Source organism: Amphiura filiformis, chromosome 1 (assembly GCF_039555335.1).
Source record: "Amphiura filiformis chromosome 1, Afil_fr2py, whole genome shotgun sequence".
Classification (NCBI taxonomy): Eukaryota; Metazoa; Echinodermata; class Ophiuroidea; order Amphilepidida; family Amphiuridae; genus Amphiura; species Amphiura filiformis.
Genome location: NC_092628.1, coordinates 69,053,576 through 69,075,662, shown reverse-complemented (window position 1 = coordinate 69,075,662; position 22,087 = coordinate 69,053,576). Strand labels below are relative to the sequence as shown.

The 22,087-nt window shown below is 36.9% G+C and overlaps 1 protein-coding gene across 1 annotated transcript in view; it reads right to left on the bottom strand.

The window, feature by feature from the left end:
- LOC140152073 (myoferlin-like) overlaps nt 1–22,087 on the bottom strand; it is a 177,085-nt gene that overhangs the window by 28,154 nt on the left and 126,844 nt on the right. The window contains 9 exon segments of the mRNA XM_072174374.1: nt 10,524–10,633; nt 12,986–13,170; nt 15,976–16,075; nt 17,381–17,519; nt 18,312–18,407; nt 18,786–19,014; nt 19,966–20,111; nt 20,832–21,002; nt 21,315–21,562. Coding sequence (XP_072030475.1) covers nt 10,524–10,633; nt 12,986–13,170; nt 15,976–16,075; nt 17,381–17,519; nt 18,312–18,407; nt 18,786–19,014; nt 19,966–20,111; nt 20,832–21,002; nt 21,315–21,562 — 1,424 coding nt within the window.

The following is a 22,087-nucleotide window of genomic DNA, read 5'->3' as shown; positions in this document are numbered from 1 at the left end:
CAAACAACTAATCACCGATTTTTTGAAAGCAGGAGGAAACCGGAGATCCCGAAGAAAACCTGCGAGAGCGAGCATGGAATCGGGATAAACCAAGTGCACATGAGTCCTTGGGCCGCGTCGGGGCTTCAACCCGAGACCTCAGTGGTGCAAAGCGAGGGAATTACCGCTGCGCTAACTCGCCCTCCCTATATTATACTGCTCTCAATTAAATATTCAGAACTTACTTTTCCAAATAAATAATTTCTCAAGAATGACCAAATTTTAAAGAATTTCTCAACCATAAGTGTGTTCATCATGTTTCCAACCATATTCAGGCAATCTAAAGCCATACACATAACATAACATAACATAACATAACATAACATAACATAACATAACATAACATAACATAACATAACATAACATAACATAACATAACATAACATAACATAACAATTAACATAACATAACATAACATAACATAACATAACATAACATAACATAACATAACATAACATAACATAACATAACATAACATAACATAACATAACATAACATAACATAACATAACATAACAACAAGTATTTATATGCGCCTAAGGATTCAAGGCGAAAAAGTATACCTTTTCATTAAAATTTTGACTTTTTTTGAAAAAAAAGCATAAAAACCTCACAAATTGCAATTTTCAATACTTTTTTATACTATTGCAAATTCCCCCAGTACATGGCAGCCATAGTTGCAACTGGTTTAGCATTCAGCACATGGATATATCTGTTAACTTTAGGCACCTGCACATGTATTTCAATATAGTTCTTTCAAATTTGAGATACAACAGAACTTACAAATCTCTATTAATTAACTTAATGGACTACTACTGTTGTCGGAATCAGTTATGTTTACATGTTTTCCAATTAAAAATTTGGAAAACAATAATTATAATTATACTAGGTCTTGGGTCTTAGGATTTTGGGTATAATGGGTCCAGTTTTTTAAAATGTAGGCGCTTTAACATGAGCAATATGGTAGATTGATGGAAATTGACTCAAAGGGTTTGGCAATTTCATTTTCATATGAAATGATTTTGAAATGCTTTTTTCTATTAAACTATCCAAAAGATTAGGCTATACATTTCATAGGCTTGAATCGGGCATGTCTTGCAAGTGATGCAGGATCGCTGAAAAGTTCATTTTGTTTTTGTAGAAAAAGAAAATTACACATAATGTTAAAATTGGACTCAGGCAAGTGGGCCACTTTATCTTTAGTGCTGAATGTCACAGTGCCTATGTCTGCAGATTCATTGTATTAAGAATTGATGAACTCTTTAAGTGAGGGTGAAATATGACAGCCATGTCTGACACATCAATGTGGCCTGTGGTCAGACACAGGTCATCATAGGTCCAAAGTCAGACACATTTTACCAAAACGGTCTTTTTTCAATTTCAATTCAAAGCTCCAAACCAATCAAGGATGAAATTTTCTTTGAAAATTCACTCTGTAGAGAAACCATAATTGAGTCTTAAAGGGTGGGTGATACTGATAACAATGACTATCATATCATTGTCCTTCATTTAATCATAAATGTTAGATCAGACAAATATCATAAAAGGTCAAAAGTTTTACTCTTTTTTCAAAAAATAATCGATCACAAATCTCTATCAGATTTACAATATCTTGTAGTCACCTTGTAGGATGATATGTGGAATCAACCAAAAAGCCTCTTTTATAAATCATTTCACATTTAGGTCAGGTCATATTTTTACTCCGAAAAAAGTGGTAAAACAAATTTAGTGAACTGAAATTGAGGTCTCTGAAGATATCCCTTCATTATCTGGTGTTTACTCCAAATATTTATTTATTAAAAAATACATGTGATGTAATCAACGGAATGAGTCTTTTGTGCTCTAATCAATTTTGAGATCATACGGTTGGAAGAAGTAATGAATTTCTTTTGCAGTTCATTGTTGCTGAAACACACAGATATTCAGATGTCGACAACAGTTTGGACCAATTCTGATGGAAAATTGTCAAAATATTGTATTGTTAAAGAGAGAATGTCAAATGAGAGGACAAGATTGGGATTGCTCAATAAACGCCATTTAGCTTGATAGTTGATAGCGTCAAACATTTGATGGAAAGGCAAAAAAAAAGTTGTTTGATTCTCCTCATCCGACCGAACCTAATCTGGAAAAAATTTTTTGTTTTTTTTGTTTTACTGTGTAAAAGAATACCGACCCTAATTTTGGAAATTCCAGAAAGAGAGGTTTTTTTGACATCCTAAAAGGTTTTAAAATCGGTTTCTTCACACTTCTAAACTATTTTAACAACATGAATGAAGCGGTATACAGTAGAGAAATATCCCAATTCACGCCTATTTGAGCTTTTTTGATGCTAATTAGGCAAACATGTTTCGGCTAAAAACTTGAAAAAAAATATCTGACCGACCGACCGATCCTACCCCTTGGATGAGATCTACAGACAATCAACATTTTTTTTTTGGCCCAAGGTTATGTGATTCACAGTTGACATGTTTTCCCCAGATATAGAATGGGTAGATGAAAGGAAACGCAAATTGTTCTTACAAACAAGTATTTCAAAAACAGCACATAGCATGATTCACACTAAAGATCAATTCATTAACCTTACCTGTGGAGGGTATGCAGAAATTATCAAAAATCTAAATTGCTGCACTCTCGCTGGAGTTTTACGAGCATGGAAATTTATACCTTTGCTATGTGCATGTGGAAGAAGTCCACCTGAAGAGGATAGGGCCTACATTAGGGGAAAACTCAAGGTTTACCAGGGACCAAGTAGGTTTCCTTTGAAGGTTAGGGATCATTACATGGTGTAAAGGAAACCTCCAAGGTCAGAAGCTAGCCAAGCAATATGTGGGTACTAACATATTGCAATGAGTCAACAGAATAGGCCTACCATGTGTGGTATTCAGGAAATCTTTGAGGTTGGTGGTTTACCATACAGAGTGATGAAGTAGTCCAAAAGGCGAAAGGATTTCCATAAAGTGTTATGGTATATCCTCCATGTATTGTGGTCAAGGAATTGAGGTTGTAGGATTACACCCAGAGTGTGTAGATATCATCGAAGGTGTCTGCAGTGTGTATGAGGGAAGCCACTTGATGTTGATGGTGTAGCACACAGTGAATGCATGTTGGTATTCACTGTTGCATGGCTATCCTTTCATGGAGAAAATCTCCTACTCTATGGCAATTCTCTCAAGATGCATTTCTTCCCCTGCACATAGCAAAGTTTTATCTACATAGACCTGTTTTTTAATGCTTACAGTGATTTAGAATTGGGAATCTTATATACCAGAGCTGTCATGACTGTTTAGCTGCTGTTTACTGATCTTATACAACTAGTAGTACTAATAGTGTATGCCTTCCTCAAAATGTAATATGATATTTATATAAAAGTGTACATTTTTAGAAAGGAAATGACACAAGGAATCCAACTCAGTTTTTGAGAAAATCACAAAAACTGATTTTACTTTACTGCCTCTTGGAATGCATAGCGACTACAGTTACAATACTTTAAAAGACCTGGGCACATTTCATGTGTTACTAAGTTGACAAGAAATGTTCGGTGTAATTTGGACAAATCAAAGGTCAGAAAGTTTGCTTCAGTCAGGTAGTCATGTGAAAATTGCTCAAACTTAACTTGTCACCTATCATATTGTCACCAGTGTGTCATTAGAGTTCAAAAAGTCAGTGCCTCTTGTTGCAATAGTCATATTTATGGCTCACGGTTCATGCTTCAATTGTCCAACTTTGAAAAAAAGAAAGAAGATCAAATATATTCAAGTAAATGAACCATGCAGTGTTGTTTGTACTGAACTGTTCATTCCCTGGATGGGCGATGACAAATTGCCAAACTTAAAACCAGGATCTTCTCCATTTTTGAGATAAAACAGCCAAAAGTCAGAGTAGTTCATGAAGAGGTCAATTGATCTCATATATTAGGTAAATACCTGTAGGGGATGTGGTATGTGGGAAAGTGGATATGCCAACAATCTCAGTTTTAGTAGTTTACATTATGGTTCTGTGAAATAATACTGAATCTACGAAATAATTTTTGTGATGTAGCTTTGCAGAACACAACCTTCACAGTACATACAGATGTCCAAATGTGCACAAATGTGTGTAATCCTTGTATCACGGATGATTAAAGATGAATGTTATTTTTGTGAAAATGTAAACCCATGTGGAACAAATTCCAGCTGCAATTCAATATAGGTTGCATGTTTAATGTTCCACATTATAAGTATAAATTATGAAATTCTTGCCTCATACATAACACAATCTGGGCTATTCCAGTTGAAATCCATACACCCCCTATGGAAGACATGACATTAATCTTCCACAAAGGAATGGGTGATTTGAAATCTACACCCCTGTATGGGGGATAAAAGTAATGTCTTTCATAGGAGTGTAGGCCTATGTATTTAAACTGGAATACCCCATTGGATGTATAGAAAGCAACAGTTGTTGGCTACCAATTTTCCTGTCTTTTTAATCTTTCTTTCACTTAATTCATTCTACATATTTCATTTTCCTTCTTTCTTTTCTTTCTCATTTTCCTGTCATTCTTTCTCTCTTTTATTCTTTCTTTCTGGACCCTGATTCAACTTTCTGAACCCTAATTAAAGTTCAAGGCTGTGATGAGCAAAGGAATGATTTGAACATAAAACATAAATGATTCTGTGGAATGTATCAAACAAGAGGGTTCATATTGGGGTAAGTTTTCATTGCCTCATTCATCCCATATTGATCTGAAATCTAAATATATTGCCCAAAACACACTGCCAATGATTGATTGCCTCCTTGGATCATTTCCTTCAGTGTTCATCAACTTTGTGACAAATTGGGTGTAGTTTTGAGGAAATAATCCTGACATATGCAATCCTTTGATTTGTTATACAATCAACTTGGATGCCTAAAATGCAATTGTTGACTGAATATTGAACCCACCATTGGGCTTAACTAGGAAGCAAAGTTTAAGTGTACTATTTCAAATCCACCCTTGTCATTTAATACACAGTCAAACTCCTGGTTTATAGGGTACCCTATGGCAAAGCTACATTGTGAATGTAGGTACTATAACTGGTAATATTTCATCCTAGATGTCCATCTACTTTGATCAGTGCCAGATAGGTAGACTCATTACACTGGATTGATATCAATACTACTACTCTTCCAGTATGAGGAGTCTATACCACTTAAGCTACACCACAAAGATTTGGAGCCCTATAGGGAACTCATAATAATGAAGATACTAGCTGTGTACTCAAACTATCTCTTTAACTCATTAACCCGACTTTGACCATTTGTTGTCGTAATCAATCATGCTGACAACTGACTCTCTGACATGACAATTCTCTGTCATGCCTGGACATCTTCAAATTAGCATATCAAAGGACGGACAGGGTTAAAAGTGTATTTTGGGGAGGAGCATCTGTGCTTCCTAGTAACTCCACCCTCTCCATACTGTACATGGACCTGAAAATGCTTTTGTTAAGGTTACAAATCTATAGCACACATATGCCTTGCCTTTCAGTTGGTATTGTACTTGTATAGATCTGCTACCCAAAATGGTTCGATTACGTGACAAAATACATCTTTCACTTGAATGTTTCCTTCACAATGAAACTAAATGGGTTATTCATTGGTCATTGAAAAGCATTGTACTTTGCTTGTGGTGTGGTGTACTATCCACTGACCAGTCAATAGGTAGCCAGCTAGTTCCGATCTCCCAACCAAGCAATAGCCAGTGAGGGCCTCATTGCATGTAATGAGAACAGCAGCAGTCACCCACATGATGGGTGTCAGTCACCAACAGCTGACAGACTCACCAAACCAACTGACCATCAGACAAACCAAACCATGCACAGGTGTTGCACTACTAACTCAGGTCAATGCTACAGGTCAATCTCCAAAGGTCAGCTGGTCAACTGTGGGTCAAGTATATTTGTTGTTTAATTGATCATTACTTTGTGGTCAGCTTTGTTAATTGATCTGATAGACAGGTGATAATGAATATAAAAGTGCACAGACACAAAAACAGGGGTCAGGGTGGGGGCACAAAAAGTGGTCAGGGTAGGGTGGGGAGTCCGGTGGGCGTTCTCATCTTGCTTATGCATGGTTTAAGGTTTCATTGTATGGCTTTGATATCATAATCTAATGTTCCAAAAGGCAGGGCACCTTACCACAAAAGCACATTCACATAAGCTACCTAGGTGAAGATCCAATCTAAGGCACACAGCGAATAGAGAGTATCCGCTAAGCAACAGTTGCAACACTAACACTGCCATAGTGGAGGGGTGGGACATTGAGCAGGGGCCATAGCTCTTACAGTACAGGCCGCATATACAGTAGGATCATCTTTTCAGTAGTTGGTATGAACCTCTTGATGGGATTTCTGTTAAGGAATATTTTACAACTATATAATCCACTTTTGTGTGAAAAAAGCCATTATTTTCTTGCCGTAGCTGCAAAAGAGTAAACTGATGAATGAACAACCATAGTTCACACATTTTGCTAATCTCTAAATTATTCTTACCCCGCAAGTGAAATCCACATCAGGAAATGCATCATTTTGGATTTCCTTTCTTACCACGCTTGAGCACCATTATGACAAATGCTAATATCTTTTAAGATCATATATTTGAAACAAAGATGTAAAATAATGATGTGAAATCTGAATTGACAAGGATCTTGACAGGGGAGCAAATGCTGGATTTCCATACAACTACACCTAAGGCCTTGTATGACATATAATGACATCTTAAAATACTGGGGATTTGAGGTTTGAAATGCTTATTCCTAAGTATAGGCCTATTTGAATTTGAATCCTATGAAACATGACCCTATTACAAAGTAATTTATATAAACTAAATTTATGTACTAAACTTAACTGAATCAATTAAAACAAAACAATTATTAATAACAATGGCTCAATTTCAAATAAGAATGAGATAAATTCCCATCTTAATATCACATACAAATACTACGATATGTTAAATAGTTCTTTCCTCTTTGCCGCTATGTACCACACACAACTGAGAAGTGCCATATCATCATGTAGAATAATGATGTGTAAACGTTAACAGAATTTCCTGATTTGACAGTCCCATACCGCCCCCATCACCCTTATGTACACAGGAAATGTTATCATTACAGGTCAAACAAAGTTCTCATCCCGCTCCTCCTTCCCTCCCATCATTACTGCTATCCTGCATGTGACATCATTAGTTCTATCCTGTGTGTGATAGATCCACTCACTCATAGCTCCATGGCACAATCTTTGGGCACTTTTAATTTCATGAATACTTGTGCTGTTTTAGTTTGTGAAAAAAACCCAGCAGATTTCATTTGTTACAGCATGTGGCCACAAAGCTTAAGACTGTAATGATTTCTTGTTTTTGAAATATTGACTTTTACTGTACATTTATATAATAGAACAAAGATGCTTTACACTCGATAAACAGACAACAGAGGGCAGTATTTATGTTCAATATTCAGCTTGTGGTTCAACTTTTAATCTAACTTCAATGATTCCATTTGTTTCATTTATGTTGTTTTCTCATTGATTATTCAACTTATAAATGTATGTGGGTGTGTGACATGCATATAAAAAGCTCATTCAACTCTGTAAAATCGATTCACAGGTCAAATGTAAACAGCATCTCATATTTGTAATGCTAGCTAGTATAGGCCTCCTCAACCTTCTTACAGCTTTGCTAATTGTCACTTGTAATATGTCAAATATTAATGACATGGCACTCAACTTCACACTCATTTGTAAAGTTCACAGAATTACACTTTTCAAATTTAAGCAACAGTTCCTTATGAGAGGCCTGTTAAGCCTTGTTGACTTATAACAGTTGTCACACTTGATACATGGTGACAGGAAGTTCAATGCCACATGAGAAGATCAATCAATTAGAAAATTACAAATTGTCAACTTAAAACTAATACGTATTTGTTATGGTAAGCCTGTTAAATCCTTTCAAACTTTGTTACTTGTCATTATACATTGCTTATTAATATTATAAAATGGAAGTTCACAACCATGTGAAAAGGTCGCTGAATTACATAATATGTAATACTGCAACATTTTAAATAATGCAGAAATGGGGCAGCCTATATGCTTCACCCTAGCAAGATAATACGAGACACATTTTAAGTATGTATGTCAAAGTTTATTAAACTAGATAAATAAATAGAAATAAAAGTACACTGAATTATTATAATGCTTTTTTTTTCATGCACCTGTGACTATGTTGTCAAGCAGTTAACATATTACTGAAGCTGCTATTTACTTATTACTGAAGCTGCAATTACTGAAATTTAATATTCAATGAGTAAGCTGCATGAAATGCATTATGCCAAGATTTTCTCATGATATTATATACTTGTAATGTATTCAACTAAACTAAACTAAACTATGTCCAAGGTTCACTATATCAAAGGTTTGCCATGTTGTAAATTAGGTTCGCTATGTTGAATCTAAACTAAACTGAACTAAACCATGTCAGTCCCCTATATCGAAGGTTTGCCATGTCGAAAATAAGATTCACTATGTCGAATCTAAACTAAACTAAACTAAACTTAACTAAACTATGTCTAAGGCTCCCTTTATCGATGTCGAAAATAAGGTTAGCTATGTCAAATATGACGTAAGGTTAGGGTTAGGCATGGTTTAGGGCGAAGGTTGGGGCTAGGGTTAGGGTTATATTTGAAATAGCAAACCTGATTGCATATTTGACATAGTGTGTCTTTGCCATACTGGCTATAACTGCAGAATCTGCAATCTCTATTATACTGTCCAATATGCAAACCTATCACTTTCATAAAATACCTTGACAAAGCTTGTTCAACAGTGTGTTGACATTGAATGTCATATTTGTAATAGAAACATCAAAACAACTGCAACTGATGTAACGTGTGCTTTTGTTTATTATACATGACTTTCTTGATTGTATTGCGTGCTCTGAAAGGGACATCTTCGACAACTTTCTCAATACTTCAATACTTTTGGCAAATAATCATAATATTACACTGTTCACTCCTTTCGTTCAATATTTTGTTGCTTTTTTCTTTGACAGGAATAGGAGTAGCTGTTTCCAGTGGATCAAACTACAACATTGTAATATAAGTTACTGTGTGAAGCTGAGGTATGCACCTGTTTCAGTTGGACATTTTAATTGGAAAAGACCATACATACCATGTGACATACAAAACATAAAAATGAAATATTAATAATGTATAGCCCCTCTCAAAAACTAGTGCATTTCATATGTACTTGCTCAATTAGCATTTGTGCATATTTTATTACAAACTTGAATGGGGTTCTGTTTTAATGAACCTTTTCATTTTATATGTAAAGTCTTTGGAGTTGAAGATAAGAGAAACTGGTAAGGGCACTATATTCTCATTTTAGGCACTTAAAGGCTCATAAAAAGAACCCCATACAATTGTGTAATAACAAAATTTGCATCAAATGCTACTTGACCAAATACGAATATAATTAAATACTTCTGAAGCGGGGGCTATAGCCAAACAAAACATGTCCTACACCTTGGTGGCTATGAAGCAAAGGTGTGTGATATGCCATGTGTGATATGTCATGCATTGAAGAAATTCATCATACCTTTTAGTCATTCAAAGTATTATAAAAATGTTTTCAATATTTTGATCAGTTTTAATTATTTCAAAATATATTAAGCATGCAGTGTCTAGTCCTATCATGGGTTATCTCAAAAGCAAATGAAGGGCAAATAGCAGCTTGTCAACAAGGCTCAAAATACTTTAATGATGTGCTTCTTTTGAGCATATTCTACAAAAAGTGACCCTTGTGTGAACTTTTTGCAATTGACCATTATTTTTCTAGATGCTATTTTGTGGGATAATTGCCTTCAGTCCCATGTATTTTGAGCCCTGCAACATGGAATGGCATAAATTTTAAAAGATGAGTAATGTATAGCAGTTTCTGACTATTCTTGTCAAAAATGTTGGGACACTTTGAATAGGGCAATGTAAATGAGCAGCCCCATTCCTTCAATCAATCAATGTTAAATCATTTTTCTCATGTGCACCTAGTACTACCCATTTGATTGGTGCGGAAGGGGGGAAGTTGGGAATATGGTAGGGATTAGGCTTGACTAAGTGGTATTTCAGCACATGAAAAATAATGGAAATATGGCTATAATACAGTGCAACTTTCCCATAGGTGTCCCTAAAACAACCTTTGACATGTTGAAATTCATGTATCCAGTTGAAATTCATATACCCCTATGGAACACATGACCTTAATCTTCCACTCAGGGAGTGTGAATTTCAAATGGGGTTACCTGAATTGATGAGTCCATTTGAAATCTATACCCCTGTGTGGAAGATTATGGTCATGTCTTCCATAGGGGTATATGGATTTGCCCATTGTAGTACAAGACATCCAATATTAGCAGTGCGCTAATTGCATGTCTCAAATTGACTTTAAGGTATGATGATAATAGTAAACAGTGGTAAACTTACTTTGGTGGCTCCAACGTGGGGTTAGCATTGGGGTCATCTCGAGCTACGGCAGCAGGACGCTCCTCTGATTCTTGCTCTGTCACTAGCTCTATCTCCATCTCAATTTTACCCTGTCAAAACCACAAATTAACATTAGCTATATTTGCATAGGTGGACTCTTATTTAAAGTATATTTGTACATCAACCATGGAACCATGCAAATCACAATGAATATTGTCTAGAGTCAGAAATGATCCACAATGAACATGAAGGTCTAGGTCTATAATGGCATAAAGGTATATCACTCTCTCCAATTGGTGGTATTGTGAGCACATTTTGCAAAACCCTTTGTAAAAGACTATCAGGTAAATAGTAGTAGAAAGATCTACAACACATTCCCCTATATGTTACTGTGTAAAATGGCAATTTTCTCAGCCATTAGGTGACTCTGATTGCTTCCAATGTACATTGTTTTAAAGACAATGAAGTCATGAAGTCATAAAATATGAAAAAAAAAGTGTATGGTGAAGGCTGCCATTTCAACAGCCATGATTGCTCTCACATCATCACCTAGGTTACTTTATTTAGTGGTGTGGACTCTGAAGTACCACATAGGTACTGTAACAAAATTTGGGCTGAGTAATTAAGACAAAATAAGGTATTTTTTCGCACAGAATTTTGATGGTTAATTTAGATAACGAATTAAGGAACTGCGTGAGTGTGGCTGCAGTATGGTATGATTTAAAAAAAAGGACTAGCCTGTGTTTAGGGAGAAGTATAGAGCTCCGCCAATCATTAAACTTGGTCATTTTCTGTGTGGTTTGCCTGAAAAATGTTAATGATCTCTTCCCGCAAAATTTATGGCTGCTAAAGGACATGTCTTGTACTTGCCAAATTTTCTTGTTTATTTATCTTTTCGCATGGTGTCAAATCCATCATTTCTGCAATCATCTTATTAACCTGGCATTGTTATCGATCAGCTGTTTCTTAAGTGTATTTTATGTTTTCTTATAGTGGTGTGCGCCCTTAATGTTTACAAGTTATGCAAGTTCAGCAAGGTCATGAACTTTGGTCACTAATATTGTTTTATTGTTGTAGTGTAAGACCCTATAAAAATGTGCATGCCTCATAAATATGTTTCATAAAATATTGTCATCACCATTTAATATTATTTGCATCAATACCAGCATATACGATATGAAAACAACAAAATAACAGTTTGAGGTCAAGTACATCACCCTTGGTGACCTGGGGGTCATGACACAGTTGATTGGAGGCTTGCAAACCTGTGTGTTTACTGACGGAGGAACGATGCAGAAAATTACTTAATTTGCAGTTTTTAACAAAGAACAGACCTTGCGAGATGAAGTATTCTGTGAGGCAGGATACAAGGAACTGTCGTAGAGCTTAAATCGGAGCAGATTGAGTTCCAAAGTGATATTATCGGCAGGTGAAATCAGCTCCTCGTGACTCGATCATATCTGATTGGTGAACCCCATGTGCATGCAGGTGTATACATGAGAAACTGTCTTCGGCAATGTGCGGCAGTGCGTATTCCGTCGCCGATTAATCTTCGGCACTCTTCGTGATTGTTTGATGGGACTGTTGTCCTCATATTTCATATCCTCACGGATCTTCTGAACTCTTGTGATGCCTGATTGGAGTGTTCCTGGTTCCCCATTTCTTTTGTGTATCCAGAGTCAAGACAAGCGTAGATGGATCTTATCAAATGATTTTGCAATGATAATGAGGACTCACGTCACACGTGTGCGGGTTTAGCTGCAATGCCGTCAGGACTTACTCGTGTATAGTCATACAAGCGTAGCTCACTGGTTCTGGTGTCTTCATTATTTTCGAGACGTAATGAGGACTCACATGTGTGGGCGCTATGAACAGGACTCACTCATGCATAGCCATATCACAATATATGCCGGCTGGTTCATTCATGATGGTGACCCTTGACCTTGAACAGGACTCATACCTTTTGAGCACCCATTGGTGAGAATGGGAACAAATAAAAATGACTCACCCAGCACAAACTGCACCCATTGGTGAGAATGGGAATAAAAATATGACTCATCCTGCAAGCCTGGCTAAATAATACTGGTTTGTTTACATTGTACCACTCACCCTGTTTACCACTTTATTTACATCATAACAGTGTGTTACTTGCAGACACAACATGATTCTTTTCGTGTGTGTTCATACAAATGCGGTGAAATCGGTACATAAAAATGACATTGTGTTTTTAGTGTCAGCTTGATCCTTAGTTTATTTAGTAGCGTAAGTGATTTTGTTTGTTTATTATATAAAGTTGTTTTGAGCTCAGATATTGTTGCTTCCGTGGTGTTATTGTTTTATTCATATCCAAAGGGACTTAAAAATCCCGGCCCACGCCTCCTCATTTTTCGGAACCCCCATTCTTTTACAGTACGAGAAAAAAATTCCAATTTCAAAGATAATCTCCACCAAATCAAACTTACAGTCAATTCTCTCTCTCCTGTCTCTTCACTCATACATGGCCACCATCCATTGACACGTTTCTGTTCAAACAAAGAAATCATGTCTCGATCACCACTGCCCTCTGCATCGGGTAGCATCTTCAGTGTACACTGGCGTGATTTCTTGGCTGGTGAAGGCATGTGTTGAAGGTTCAGCTCCAGTGTGCCTGTTTGGAAAACAGATACCAAAATGGTATTATGATTGGATTACAAGTTTGATTCCAAATTTTACAACAACTTGGATACAGAAAATGTCATCATACTGGATAGTGGAAACCGAGTCGTCTTCAAGGTGTTGATGAAGCAGGAAGAATCACTGAGCAAGATAAGATTGCATTGCAGTGGCAGATTCGCATCAGTCCCTTGGGGTTCCGTTGCCAGCCTATGGACAAATCGCCCTTCTATGAGTGTGAATACGCCCACAGGATTAGGTTAGCGCACACAATTCAAATCTGCCACTGTAAATTCCAACATGGCGTTACTCTCAACTTGAGACAAGACAGACTATACTCAATAACAGAAATTGGTATGGTGACATATCTGAACAAAGGGAATTCTGTATATATGATTGTCTCAAGACATCAGGAAAACACAACACCAAAGCATTGATTAGACTCCGCATTGCCCTCACGATCATGAGGACCATTTATTAAGCTATTTATGACCATTCAACAATTTATATTCATATACATAAATATAATTGAGATACATAATGATAGATTTCATAGCACTTTCATAGCAATTAAGACCTGACATAATATAAATAGAAATAACCATACTGAATTAGTTATCTTCCAATAAATATTATTAATAACACAATACAAAATTATTGGAAAAATGTGTACAACAAGCCAACCATACAGGCTGGACATGCAAGAATTGACTTCTGTATCACATTTAACCAAATTTCATCTTAAGCAAATACAGATACCTCTTTGTATCAAACAGAGGATTGAATTTGAAATCAATATTTATAACGCAATTATTAAATAAACAGAAATCTCCAAAAGAAGAAACAATGCCAACTCTATCAATGAATTAAACCTTTAAATCCCTATATAAGCTGGTAATTATTGAAAAGTGAGCCAAAATTTACTATAAAATAATATTAATAAATGAAATAATCCACTGACAAAAACAATCAAGCCAAAAAGATACTTCAAATAAGCATAAATTACTCTACATAAAGCGTAGTAGAAAGTGGAGACAATCTACTGACGAGATTCCTCAGGATTTGAAGAAACTCCAGACAACGCAGCGTAGTAGAAAGTGGAGACAATCTACTGACGAGATTCCTCAGGATTTGAAGAAACTCCAGACAAAGCAGCATAGTAGAAAGTGGAGACAATCTACTGACGAGATTCTTCAGGATTTGAAGAAACTCCATACAAAGCATTTATTAAGCCAGCACAAAGCGTAGTAGAAAGTGGAGACAATCTACAGGCGAGATTCTTCAGGATTTGAAGAACTCCATACAAAGCATTCATTAAGCCAGCACAAAGCATAGTAGAAAGTGGAGACAATCTACAGACGAGATTCTTCAGGATTTGAAGAACTCCATACAAAGCATTCATTAAGCCAGCACAAAGCGTAGTAGAAAGTGGAGACAATCTACAGACGAGATTCTTCAGGATTTGAAGAACTCCATACAAAGCATTCATTAAGCCAGCACAAAGCGTAGTAGAAAGTGGAGACAATCTACAGACGAGATTCTTCAGGATTTGAAGAACTCCATACAAACCATTCATTAAGCCAACACAAAGCGTAGTAGAAAGTGGAGACAATCTACAGACGAGATTCTTCAGGATTTGAAGAACTCCATACAAAGCATTCATTAAGCCAGCACAAAGCGTAGTAGAAAGTGGAGACAATCTACAGGCGAGATTCTTCAGGATTTGAAGAACTCCATACAAAGCATTCATTAAGCCAGCACAAAGCGTAGTAGAAAGTGGAGACAATCTACAGACGAGATTCTTCAGGATTTGAAGAACTCCATACAAAGCATTCATTAAGCCAGCACAAAGCGTAGTAGAAAGTGGAGACAATCTACAGACGAGATTCCTCAGGATTTGAAGAAACTCCAGACAAAGCAGCGTAGTAGAAAGTGGAGACAATCTACTGACGAGATTCCTCAGGATTTGAAGAAACTCCAGACAAAGCAGCATAGTAGAAAGTGGAGACAATCTACTGACGAGATTCCTCAGGATTTGAAGAAACTCCAAACAACGCAGCGTAGTAGAAAGTGGAGACAATCTACTGACGAGATTCCTCAGGATTTGAAGAAACTCCAGACAAAGCAGCATAGTAGAAAGTGGAGACAATCTACTGACGAGATTCCTCAGGATTTGAAGAAACTCCAGACAACGCAGCGTAGTAGAAAGTGGAGACAATCTACTGACGAGATTCTTCAGGATTTGAAGAAACTCCAGACAAAGCGGAGAGTAGCATAATTTGACATACTTTTATTGAAGCATCTTTGACAAATGAGATAACTGATTTACCCTTCCAGCTACTGGGAGGGTGGGTGGGATTTTTTGGTCAGCATGATCGGAGGAGCAAATGCAAGTGGCTTACTAAGAAAGGTATGAACACAACAAAAGAAATGGAATTAAAGCAGATACCTGATTGGCTGCACCCCACTAAAGTGCCATCTGAATGGCCAGGAATCTGGGATTGTTGCTATAACAACACAACAACTCCTACAACATTCCAATACCATGACCCAAATCAATAGCATAAGTTTCAAGAGCACTTGATATGGCTCAAGTGGAACTGATAGGATAATTGTCCAGACTTGGCTGCACATGAACGCCCAAGTTTCCCTGATGCTGAGACAATCTGGTTTTTAAAAGATTTTCAACTTTGAAAAACGTCATTGTGTTATTGTGCTTTACGTTAAATTAACTTTTTCAAAAGCAGCTACTCCAAAAAGGTAATCTTAGTACACAGTTCAAAAATGAAAAGATATTTACCTAGCCAGTCATCAGGTGAGAATGCATCATTGTCCCAGATTTGTAGCATGAGAACAGGTGGCATGTGAGTCTCTGTGGTGTCTATACTCCAGAAATGTTCCTGATCAATGGCACAAAAGTGAAGTAATAGAAACAAATAATGTTACTTATGTAGAATACACATTTGAAGCCACATTGTAACATTTACTGAGGAGAACGCTCTCAGTATTTTTCACAATTCTGTTTTTTTAACACGATTGCAATACAGGGTGTCCCAGAATGATTTGTACCGTGTTTGCAAAAATAACTAAAAATAGAAGACGGCCAGTGTATCTATTTTTGATACCTGCATTATAATGCTGGACATGTCTCCTAATTATTCTGTTAATTTCAGCACGCTACCTTTGTTTGTTTTGGCGTGGCATGCAATAATGTAAAATAGATGAAAAACTTGCTTTTCATTTTCAGCATAAACGACTCACATACCCTTGAAAATGACACGATACGATTAAATAAAGAACGTGGGATGTTTAGCACAGCATTTCGACGACAACTACTGTTGGGGTTATGCCTTAAAGCTTGCCGGACAGCTGCAATGTTAAGCTCTAGTTCTTACAGTCTTACGAGCAACTGAAGCTTCACTCTGAAGCTTCGATTCCTGACAGTTCTGTGCTCGTCAAACTTCTTTCGTTATACACTATCGCTCCTTTGACTGGAATGCGTGCTTATGCGGAAATCGTCTAATGAATCTTCTTTATGCGTCTCAACATAGCTGCCCGTTTGCCAGTAAGTTTTGAAAGAAATCCACGCTGCTGTACAATAAATTGAGGAGCCATCTTTTCTGTACCACAACCAATTCGACCTCTGCAAGCATTTCAAATGACATGGACCTCACACCACAATAACTAAAACTACCGCCAAAGAGAGAATGGGATTAGGCCGCAAATCCTTAATTCCATATAATGATTGCTTCGTAACGTCATAAATAATAGATAGATATCCACTATATTTAGTGGAAATATGAACAGGGCATAACTAAAATACCTGCATAACTTTTTCCAAATAACTTTGTGCTGAACGGTTAGTAATGTTACAGGTTTTCAAAATAGGTTGCGTTGTCAAAACTTAGAATTCATCATTTTTACGCAATCTTCTATAACTTCTACTAGAAACGTCCAATTTTTAAAATCTAAAAAATCTGAGAAAGCTAAATATATGTACAACGTAAAATGTAAAACAATATGACCATTTACTATGCCCTTCATACCTAAAAAATTCCATCTTTCCCGGTATAGATCATTCTGGGACACCCTGTATATGCTTATCTTAAGAATTAGTATAACTATAAGTGTGTGTAATTAAATGGTGTGATTATTATACACTTGATGTTACTTCCACCCTCCTACCCATAATTACTTCAACCTACCTTCTTCTTGATGACCATAACTTTCTCTGGGGGTATGTACTCAAACGGGAAGACCATTCTCCAGTTGAAGTTACCCTCACCATTGAGGGAACGGTAATGAACATCGGTCTCCTGTTTCTCATCTTGACCTGGCAGCCATCTGTAATATGAAAGAAATTATATGCGGTTATATACTATGCAACAAGCAAAAATACAATAAGACCAGCTCAATAAGATTGGGATTTTCTTTGCTCTTGCTTTTCCACCCTGTATTAACCAATTATTTGTATTACTTGAACATAATACATCATGTTTGTTGCTTACTTAGGTATTCCCACTAGCAAGTCACAATATTCCAATCATTGTGGCAGGAGCAGTAAAACAGGTTAGTCCAGTGGTGTGCATAAAGGGGGGTAGGGGCACAGCCCCCACTTTTGTTGGTCATTCGGGGAAAATTGTAAGGTCCTGTGGAAGGAAAAATCTCTGAGAAATACATATGGTGTGAAAAAAAAGTATTTATGAAAGAGTCTGTCACTTTTGACGGTGCAAAAACATCAAAATTTTCCCCCTCAAAATAGGATTCCTTGGCCTTTTAAAGGCTAAAACCCTAGAGCTTACGGGGGCGCTGCTCCCTGGACCCCACCAGGGGCCCTAAGGCGGGCCCCTGGACCCCACCCGTGAGGGGCTTCGTGGCAAACCGTGTGCATTGCGGGTTACGCCCACTAATCAGACTCCATTCGGGGAACTGAACAACTGCGCACGCCACTGGGTTAGTCATGTTCAAAGGTGACAGGTGGCCACAGGAGGAAGATCCTTAATTAAAGTACCCAAACTAACCACCCTCGTGGCATAAGGGCTAATTACAGAAAGTTTACAACTGTGGACAGGCATTAGTGTGGTTTATCATAAACACATACTAACACTAATGTTTCTTGTTGTATTGAGTACTTACCCTTTGAGATAGATATCACTCATTCTTTCCCCAGTGATGGAGGTCTCATCCAAGATGACATCCTTGGTATTCCAGATCACAACACGTAGTACATACCTATAACATACAGATAATGTTAACAAGGTGCCAGTAACAGCATCCAGAGGTACAGAAATTGCAAAAACAGTGTATTTCACAATGAAGGCATAAAAACTTGTGTGCATAGATCACTTCACATTTCTTTGCATTATCAGACAGATTTAGTGCTAGAACCTGTATAAAGTGTAGTCCTGATGGATCGCTTATCCACAAGGTGCTGATTGATTCAGCAAAGTCAAATCACATGATACACCTTGTTTTATGTACTTACGTACATAACTGTCAATGCACACACAGGTATTGAAATTTGCTATCATTCACATCGCTGTTCTCATCCTTATACCAGAGATTAAAATCTCAGAACAGGCAACACATTCAATGAGGAGGCATACTTACTTTTTAGGTTGCCTTGGCATAACATCAATGGGTGGGCCTGGTGGTCCCATAGTAAGAGGGAATATGTCTACAAACATCTGCAGTTTGCCTTGTTCAATGCCTGGCAGTAGAGGACTGTAGAGAGGCCTTGTCTCAAGATGTTCTTTAACCATGGGTAAGGTGCGTAGTGTGTACAGGGCAAGGCGCTGGTCTTCTGGACCTTCATGCTCATTGTGGATCTTTTCTGCCTCTGAAATTTAAAAAAGGAAAAGTATCCTTTGTGATTACAAATTAATTGTTTTGCTATCGATATGAAACAAGAATGGTACTCTAGTTGTGTTGTTTAAAAATGAAAATGGATAGCTTAATGGATGTTCAGAGGCTTAAACTGAATGTTTCTACAACCAAGATTCCTTGCAAATAGATTACATTAAGCACCAGAGAAAAACACGATTTGGGAAGCAAAAAAACGCACTACGGTTTTCCAAAAAATGCGAAAAATCATGCTTTACCAAAAAAAAAAAGAAAACATTTTTTGTTGTTAATTGTTTTTAAAGTTATAGACCCTAAATTTCTTGTTATTGAAGGTTGGAACCAGAGAAAAACTGCTATTATTCAAAGCTGGATAAAGTTGTACATTTTAAATACTGTTGCTTCTATTGAACAGCCTGAGACATAATTAACATGCATTGCTAGCTGTTCAATAGAGGCGAAAGTATTGGAAATGTACAACTTTATCCAGCTTTGAATAAAAACCTCAGAACTTTTAGGGTTTTTTTAATAGCAGTTTTTCTCTGATTCCAACCTTGAATAACAAGAAAGTTAGGCTCTATAACTTTAAAAAAAATTAAAAAATTAAAAAAAACACCATTTTTTTTAAATAAATTTTTTGTAAAAAGCATAATTGCACCCAAAAAGCGCCAATTGCGCCGCATGAATGCCGCGCTTGCGTTTTCCTCTGGTGTTTAGATTACATAATAGGAGACCACAAATGACACACACAAGATCTAGGCTCCCATTATATTTCAGAAACATCCGTACATTTTTCACCAAAGTAATGAGTGAATGTCACATGACTGGTCTATCACATGACCAGCCCAATGGGTTAGTTGCCTCATCAATTTTACAGAGGATTGTGCCATGAAACATAAATGTGGCACAGTGACTACAAACTATATGTAGAAAACATTGGATAACTTACCAAAGTCAGCTAGGTTGAACATTTTGCTGTCCATGGTAAGTTTGTTGGTCCCAAAGTAGAATGGTCCAGGAATGGAGTTCTTCTTGCAGTACTCTTCTAGGACTTCCCTTGGAGTCTGAGAATCTCTCCACTGGTTGGGTCCAGTTCTGATGATATACAATATATATTAATGATATTTGATATCAAGCCTTAATATTCAGCTTTGATACATTTGAACATTGGATTTGTAACAAAAAATAGGTTCCTTTTATAAATTTCCATTGTATATTGGACTTTGACTCCCATGATGCACCATGTCCAATGAATCTCTTGCATTACAATTTTTTTATTTAATCATCTTTATTAACCAAAAGAAGAAAAACATATAACCCCAAGATCAACTGAGATCCATACCGATCTCAGGCAAGGGTAAACACAATTACAAACAGCAAATACACATAAACAATCAGGAAATACATTATGGTGGGAAGAAAATGTTATATGACTTCTTGGACATTCCACTTTGGCTCATGTCTTGAGCTGAAGATTGAATTAAGATGACATGAGAACAGATAATTTGGTCTTTCAATACCTTGAATTTTTTGGGTGTTAAGTTATTTTGACAAACGAGTGAGCCTATTTTTGTTGTCGGGAGTCGATCAAGCCTCTAGAGCCGACTTCGATGGCAATTAACGAGCAATCATACCCAATCATGTTTGATAGAATTGGCTTTACCTATGTTCGGCTCAAATGGCACCGACAGTTCCATTATTAATAGACTCTCAACATTAATTGAAATTCATATTTACATTAGTCTTCAGTTGATCTTGTTGGAGGTTTTAATTCAGAAATGGAATTCATTCTTGATACACTACTTGTTCACTTACGTGTTGTAAGTTTCTTGTAACCCACATGTGGCTCTGTACTTGGTCAGGAATCTGTTCTCCAGATCAATGTGTGTCTCACCAATGATGTCATCGCTGCTGAGTAGATCATGATCCCATACAGACACCAAGAGATCCTTGTGAACTGGTAGGAAGGTCTTGATCTCAAACATCCTGTAAAAAGCAATGGAAGATTATATATATTATAATCAGGACCCAAATATTGTCGCAGCAAATATTCTGGCAAAATAGTGATTTTTTTATTATTTAAATTGCACTATTTCTGTAGAATAGAAATAAAGGTTGCTACAGTAAAACATGTAAGTATTGGGTGAGACATATTTCATAATTCAAAGCTTTTTGCTTGTTCCTCACCCATCTACACATCCTGTATTATTTTCAAGCAACTCTGAGCATAACACTTTAGCTGTTAAAACCACCTTAATTGAGAACTGAGATGGGCTCAGAGCCTGAGCTAATACTTACTTTCCAAATACAGGGTTCAGTGTATTTGGGATGTAGTTATCGTCATCATTGATCCTCTTCCTGCCAAGTTTGATCTTCAGAAACGGATCTGAAAATCCGCTAGGATCCTGAGGTTGTAGATCAATTCCCTTGATGATGTAGATACGTACCACACACTCCACTGGTATGCTTGGTGGAAGATGCTGGAAGACTTTGGGAGGGAGTGCAGCTTTAAGGTCTCCTGGTAGGGGGTAGAGACGGAATAGACCCTGCAAGATTTATGAGTAAAGCACACCATACGTTACATTTGATGTAAGTATACTCTCACTTTATAATTGCACACAATTTAGGCAAATGAAATAGTTTAAACTTGGACATTTGATTGAAGTTCAACTGAAAACAGATTGGGAAGCCTAAGGAGCTTACTGGAAATTACATTACTGAAAAACTAATTTACATTGTCTTGTTCTGAGAGGCTCATCTTAAGATAAATTTTGCTTACTTATACATTACACTTGATGTCATTTCAGAGACATATACCCTTGATACCAACAGACGATTCCGGCCTTGTGGAAACAAAGTTCTTGCATGTGTGTGGGGGGTGAAGGTGTGTTTTCTTTTCTTTAGATGAGAAGTATTCATTTTCTTTGAAGTACAGAACTTACATACATGCACAATGAAATTCCGTCTGCTTGAAGTGTGCAAATATTAAGCCTATTTACAAAGGCGCTGGTAAGCCTAAGAATGCTATTTCGAGTTACAGGCCAGTTTCCTTAACAGCAATCCTCTGTAAG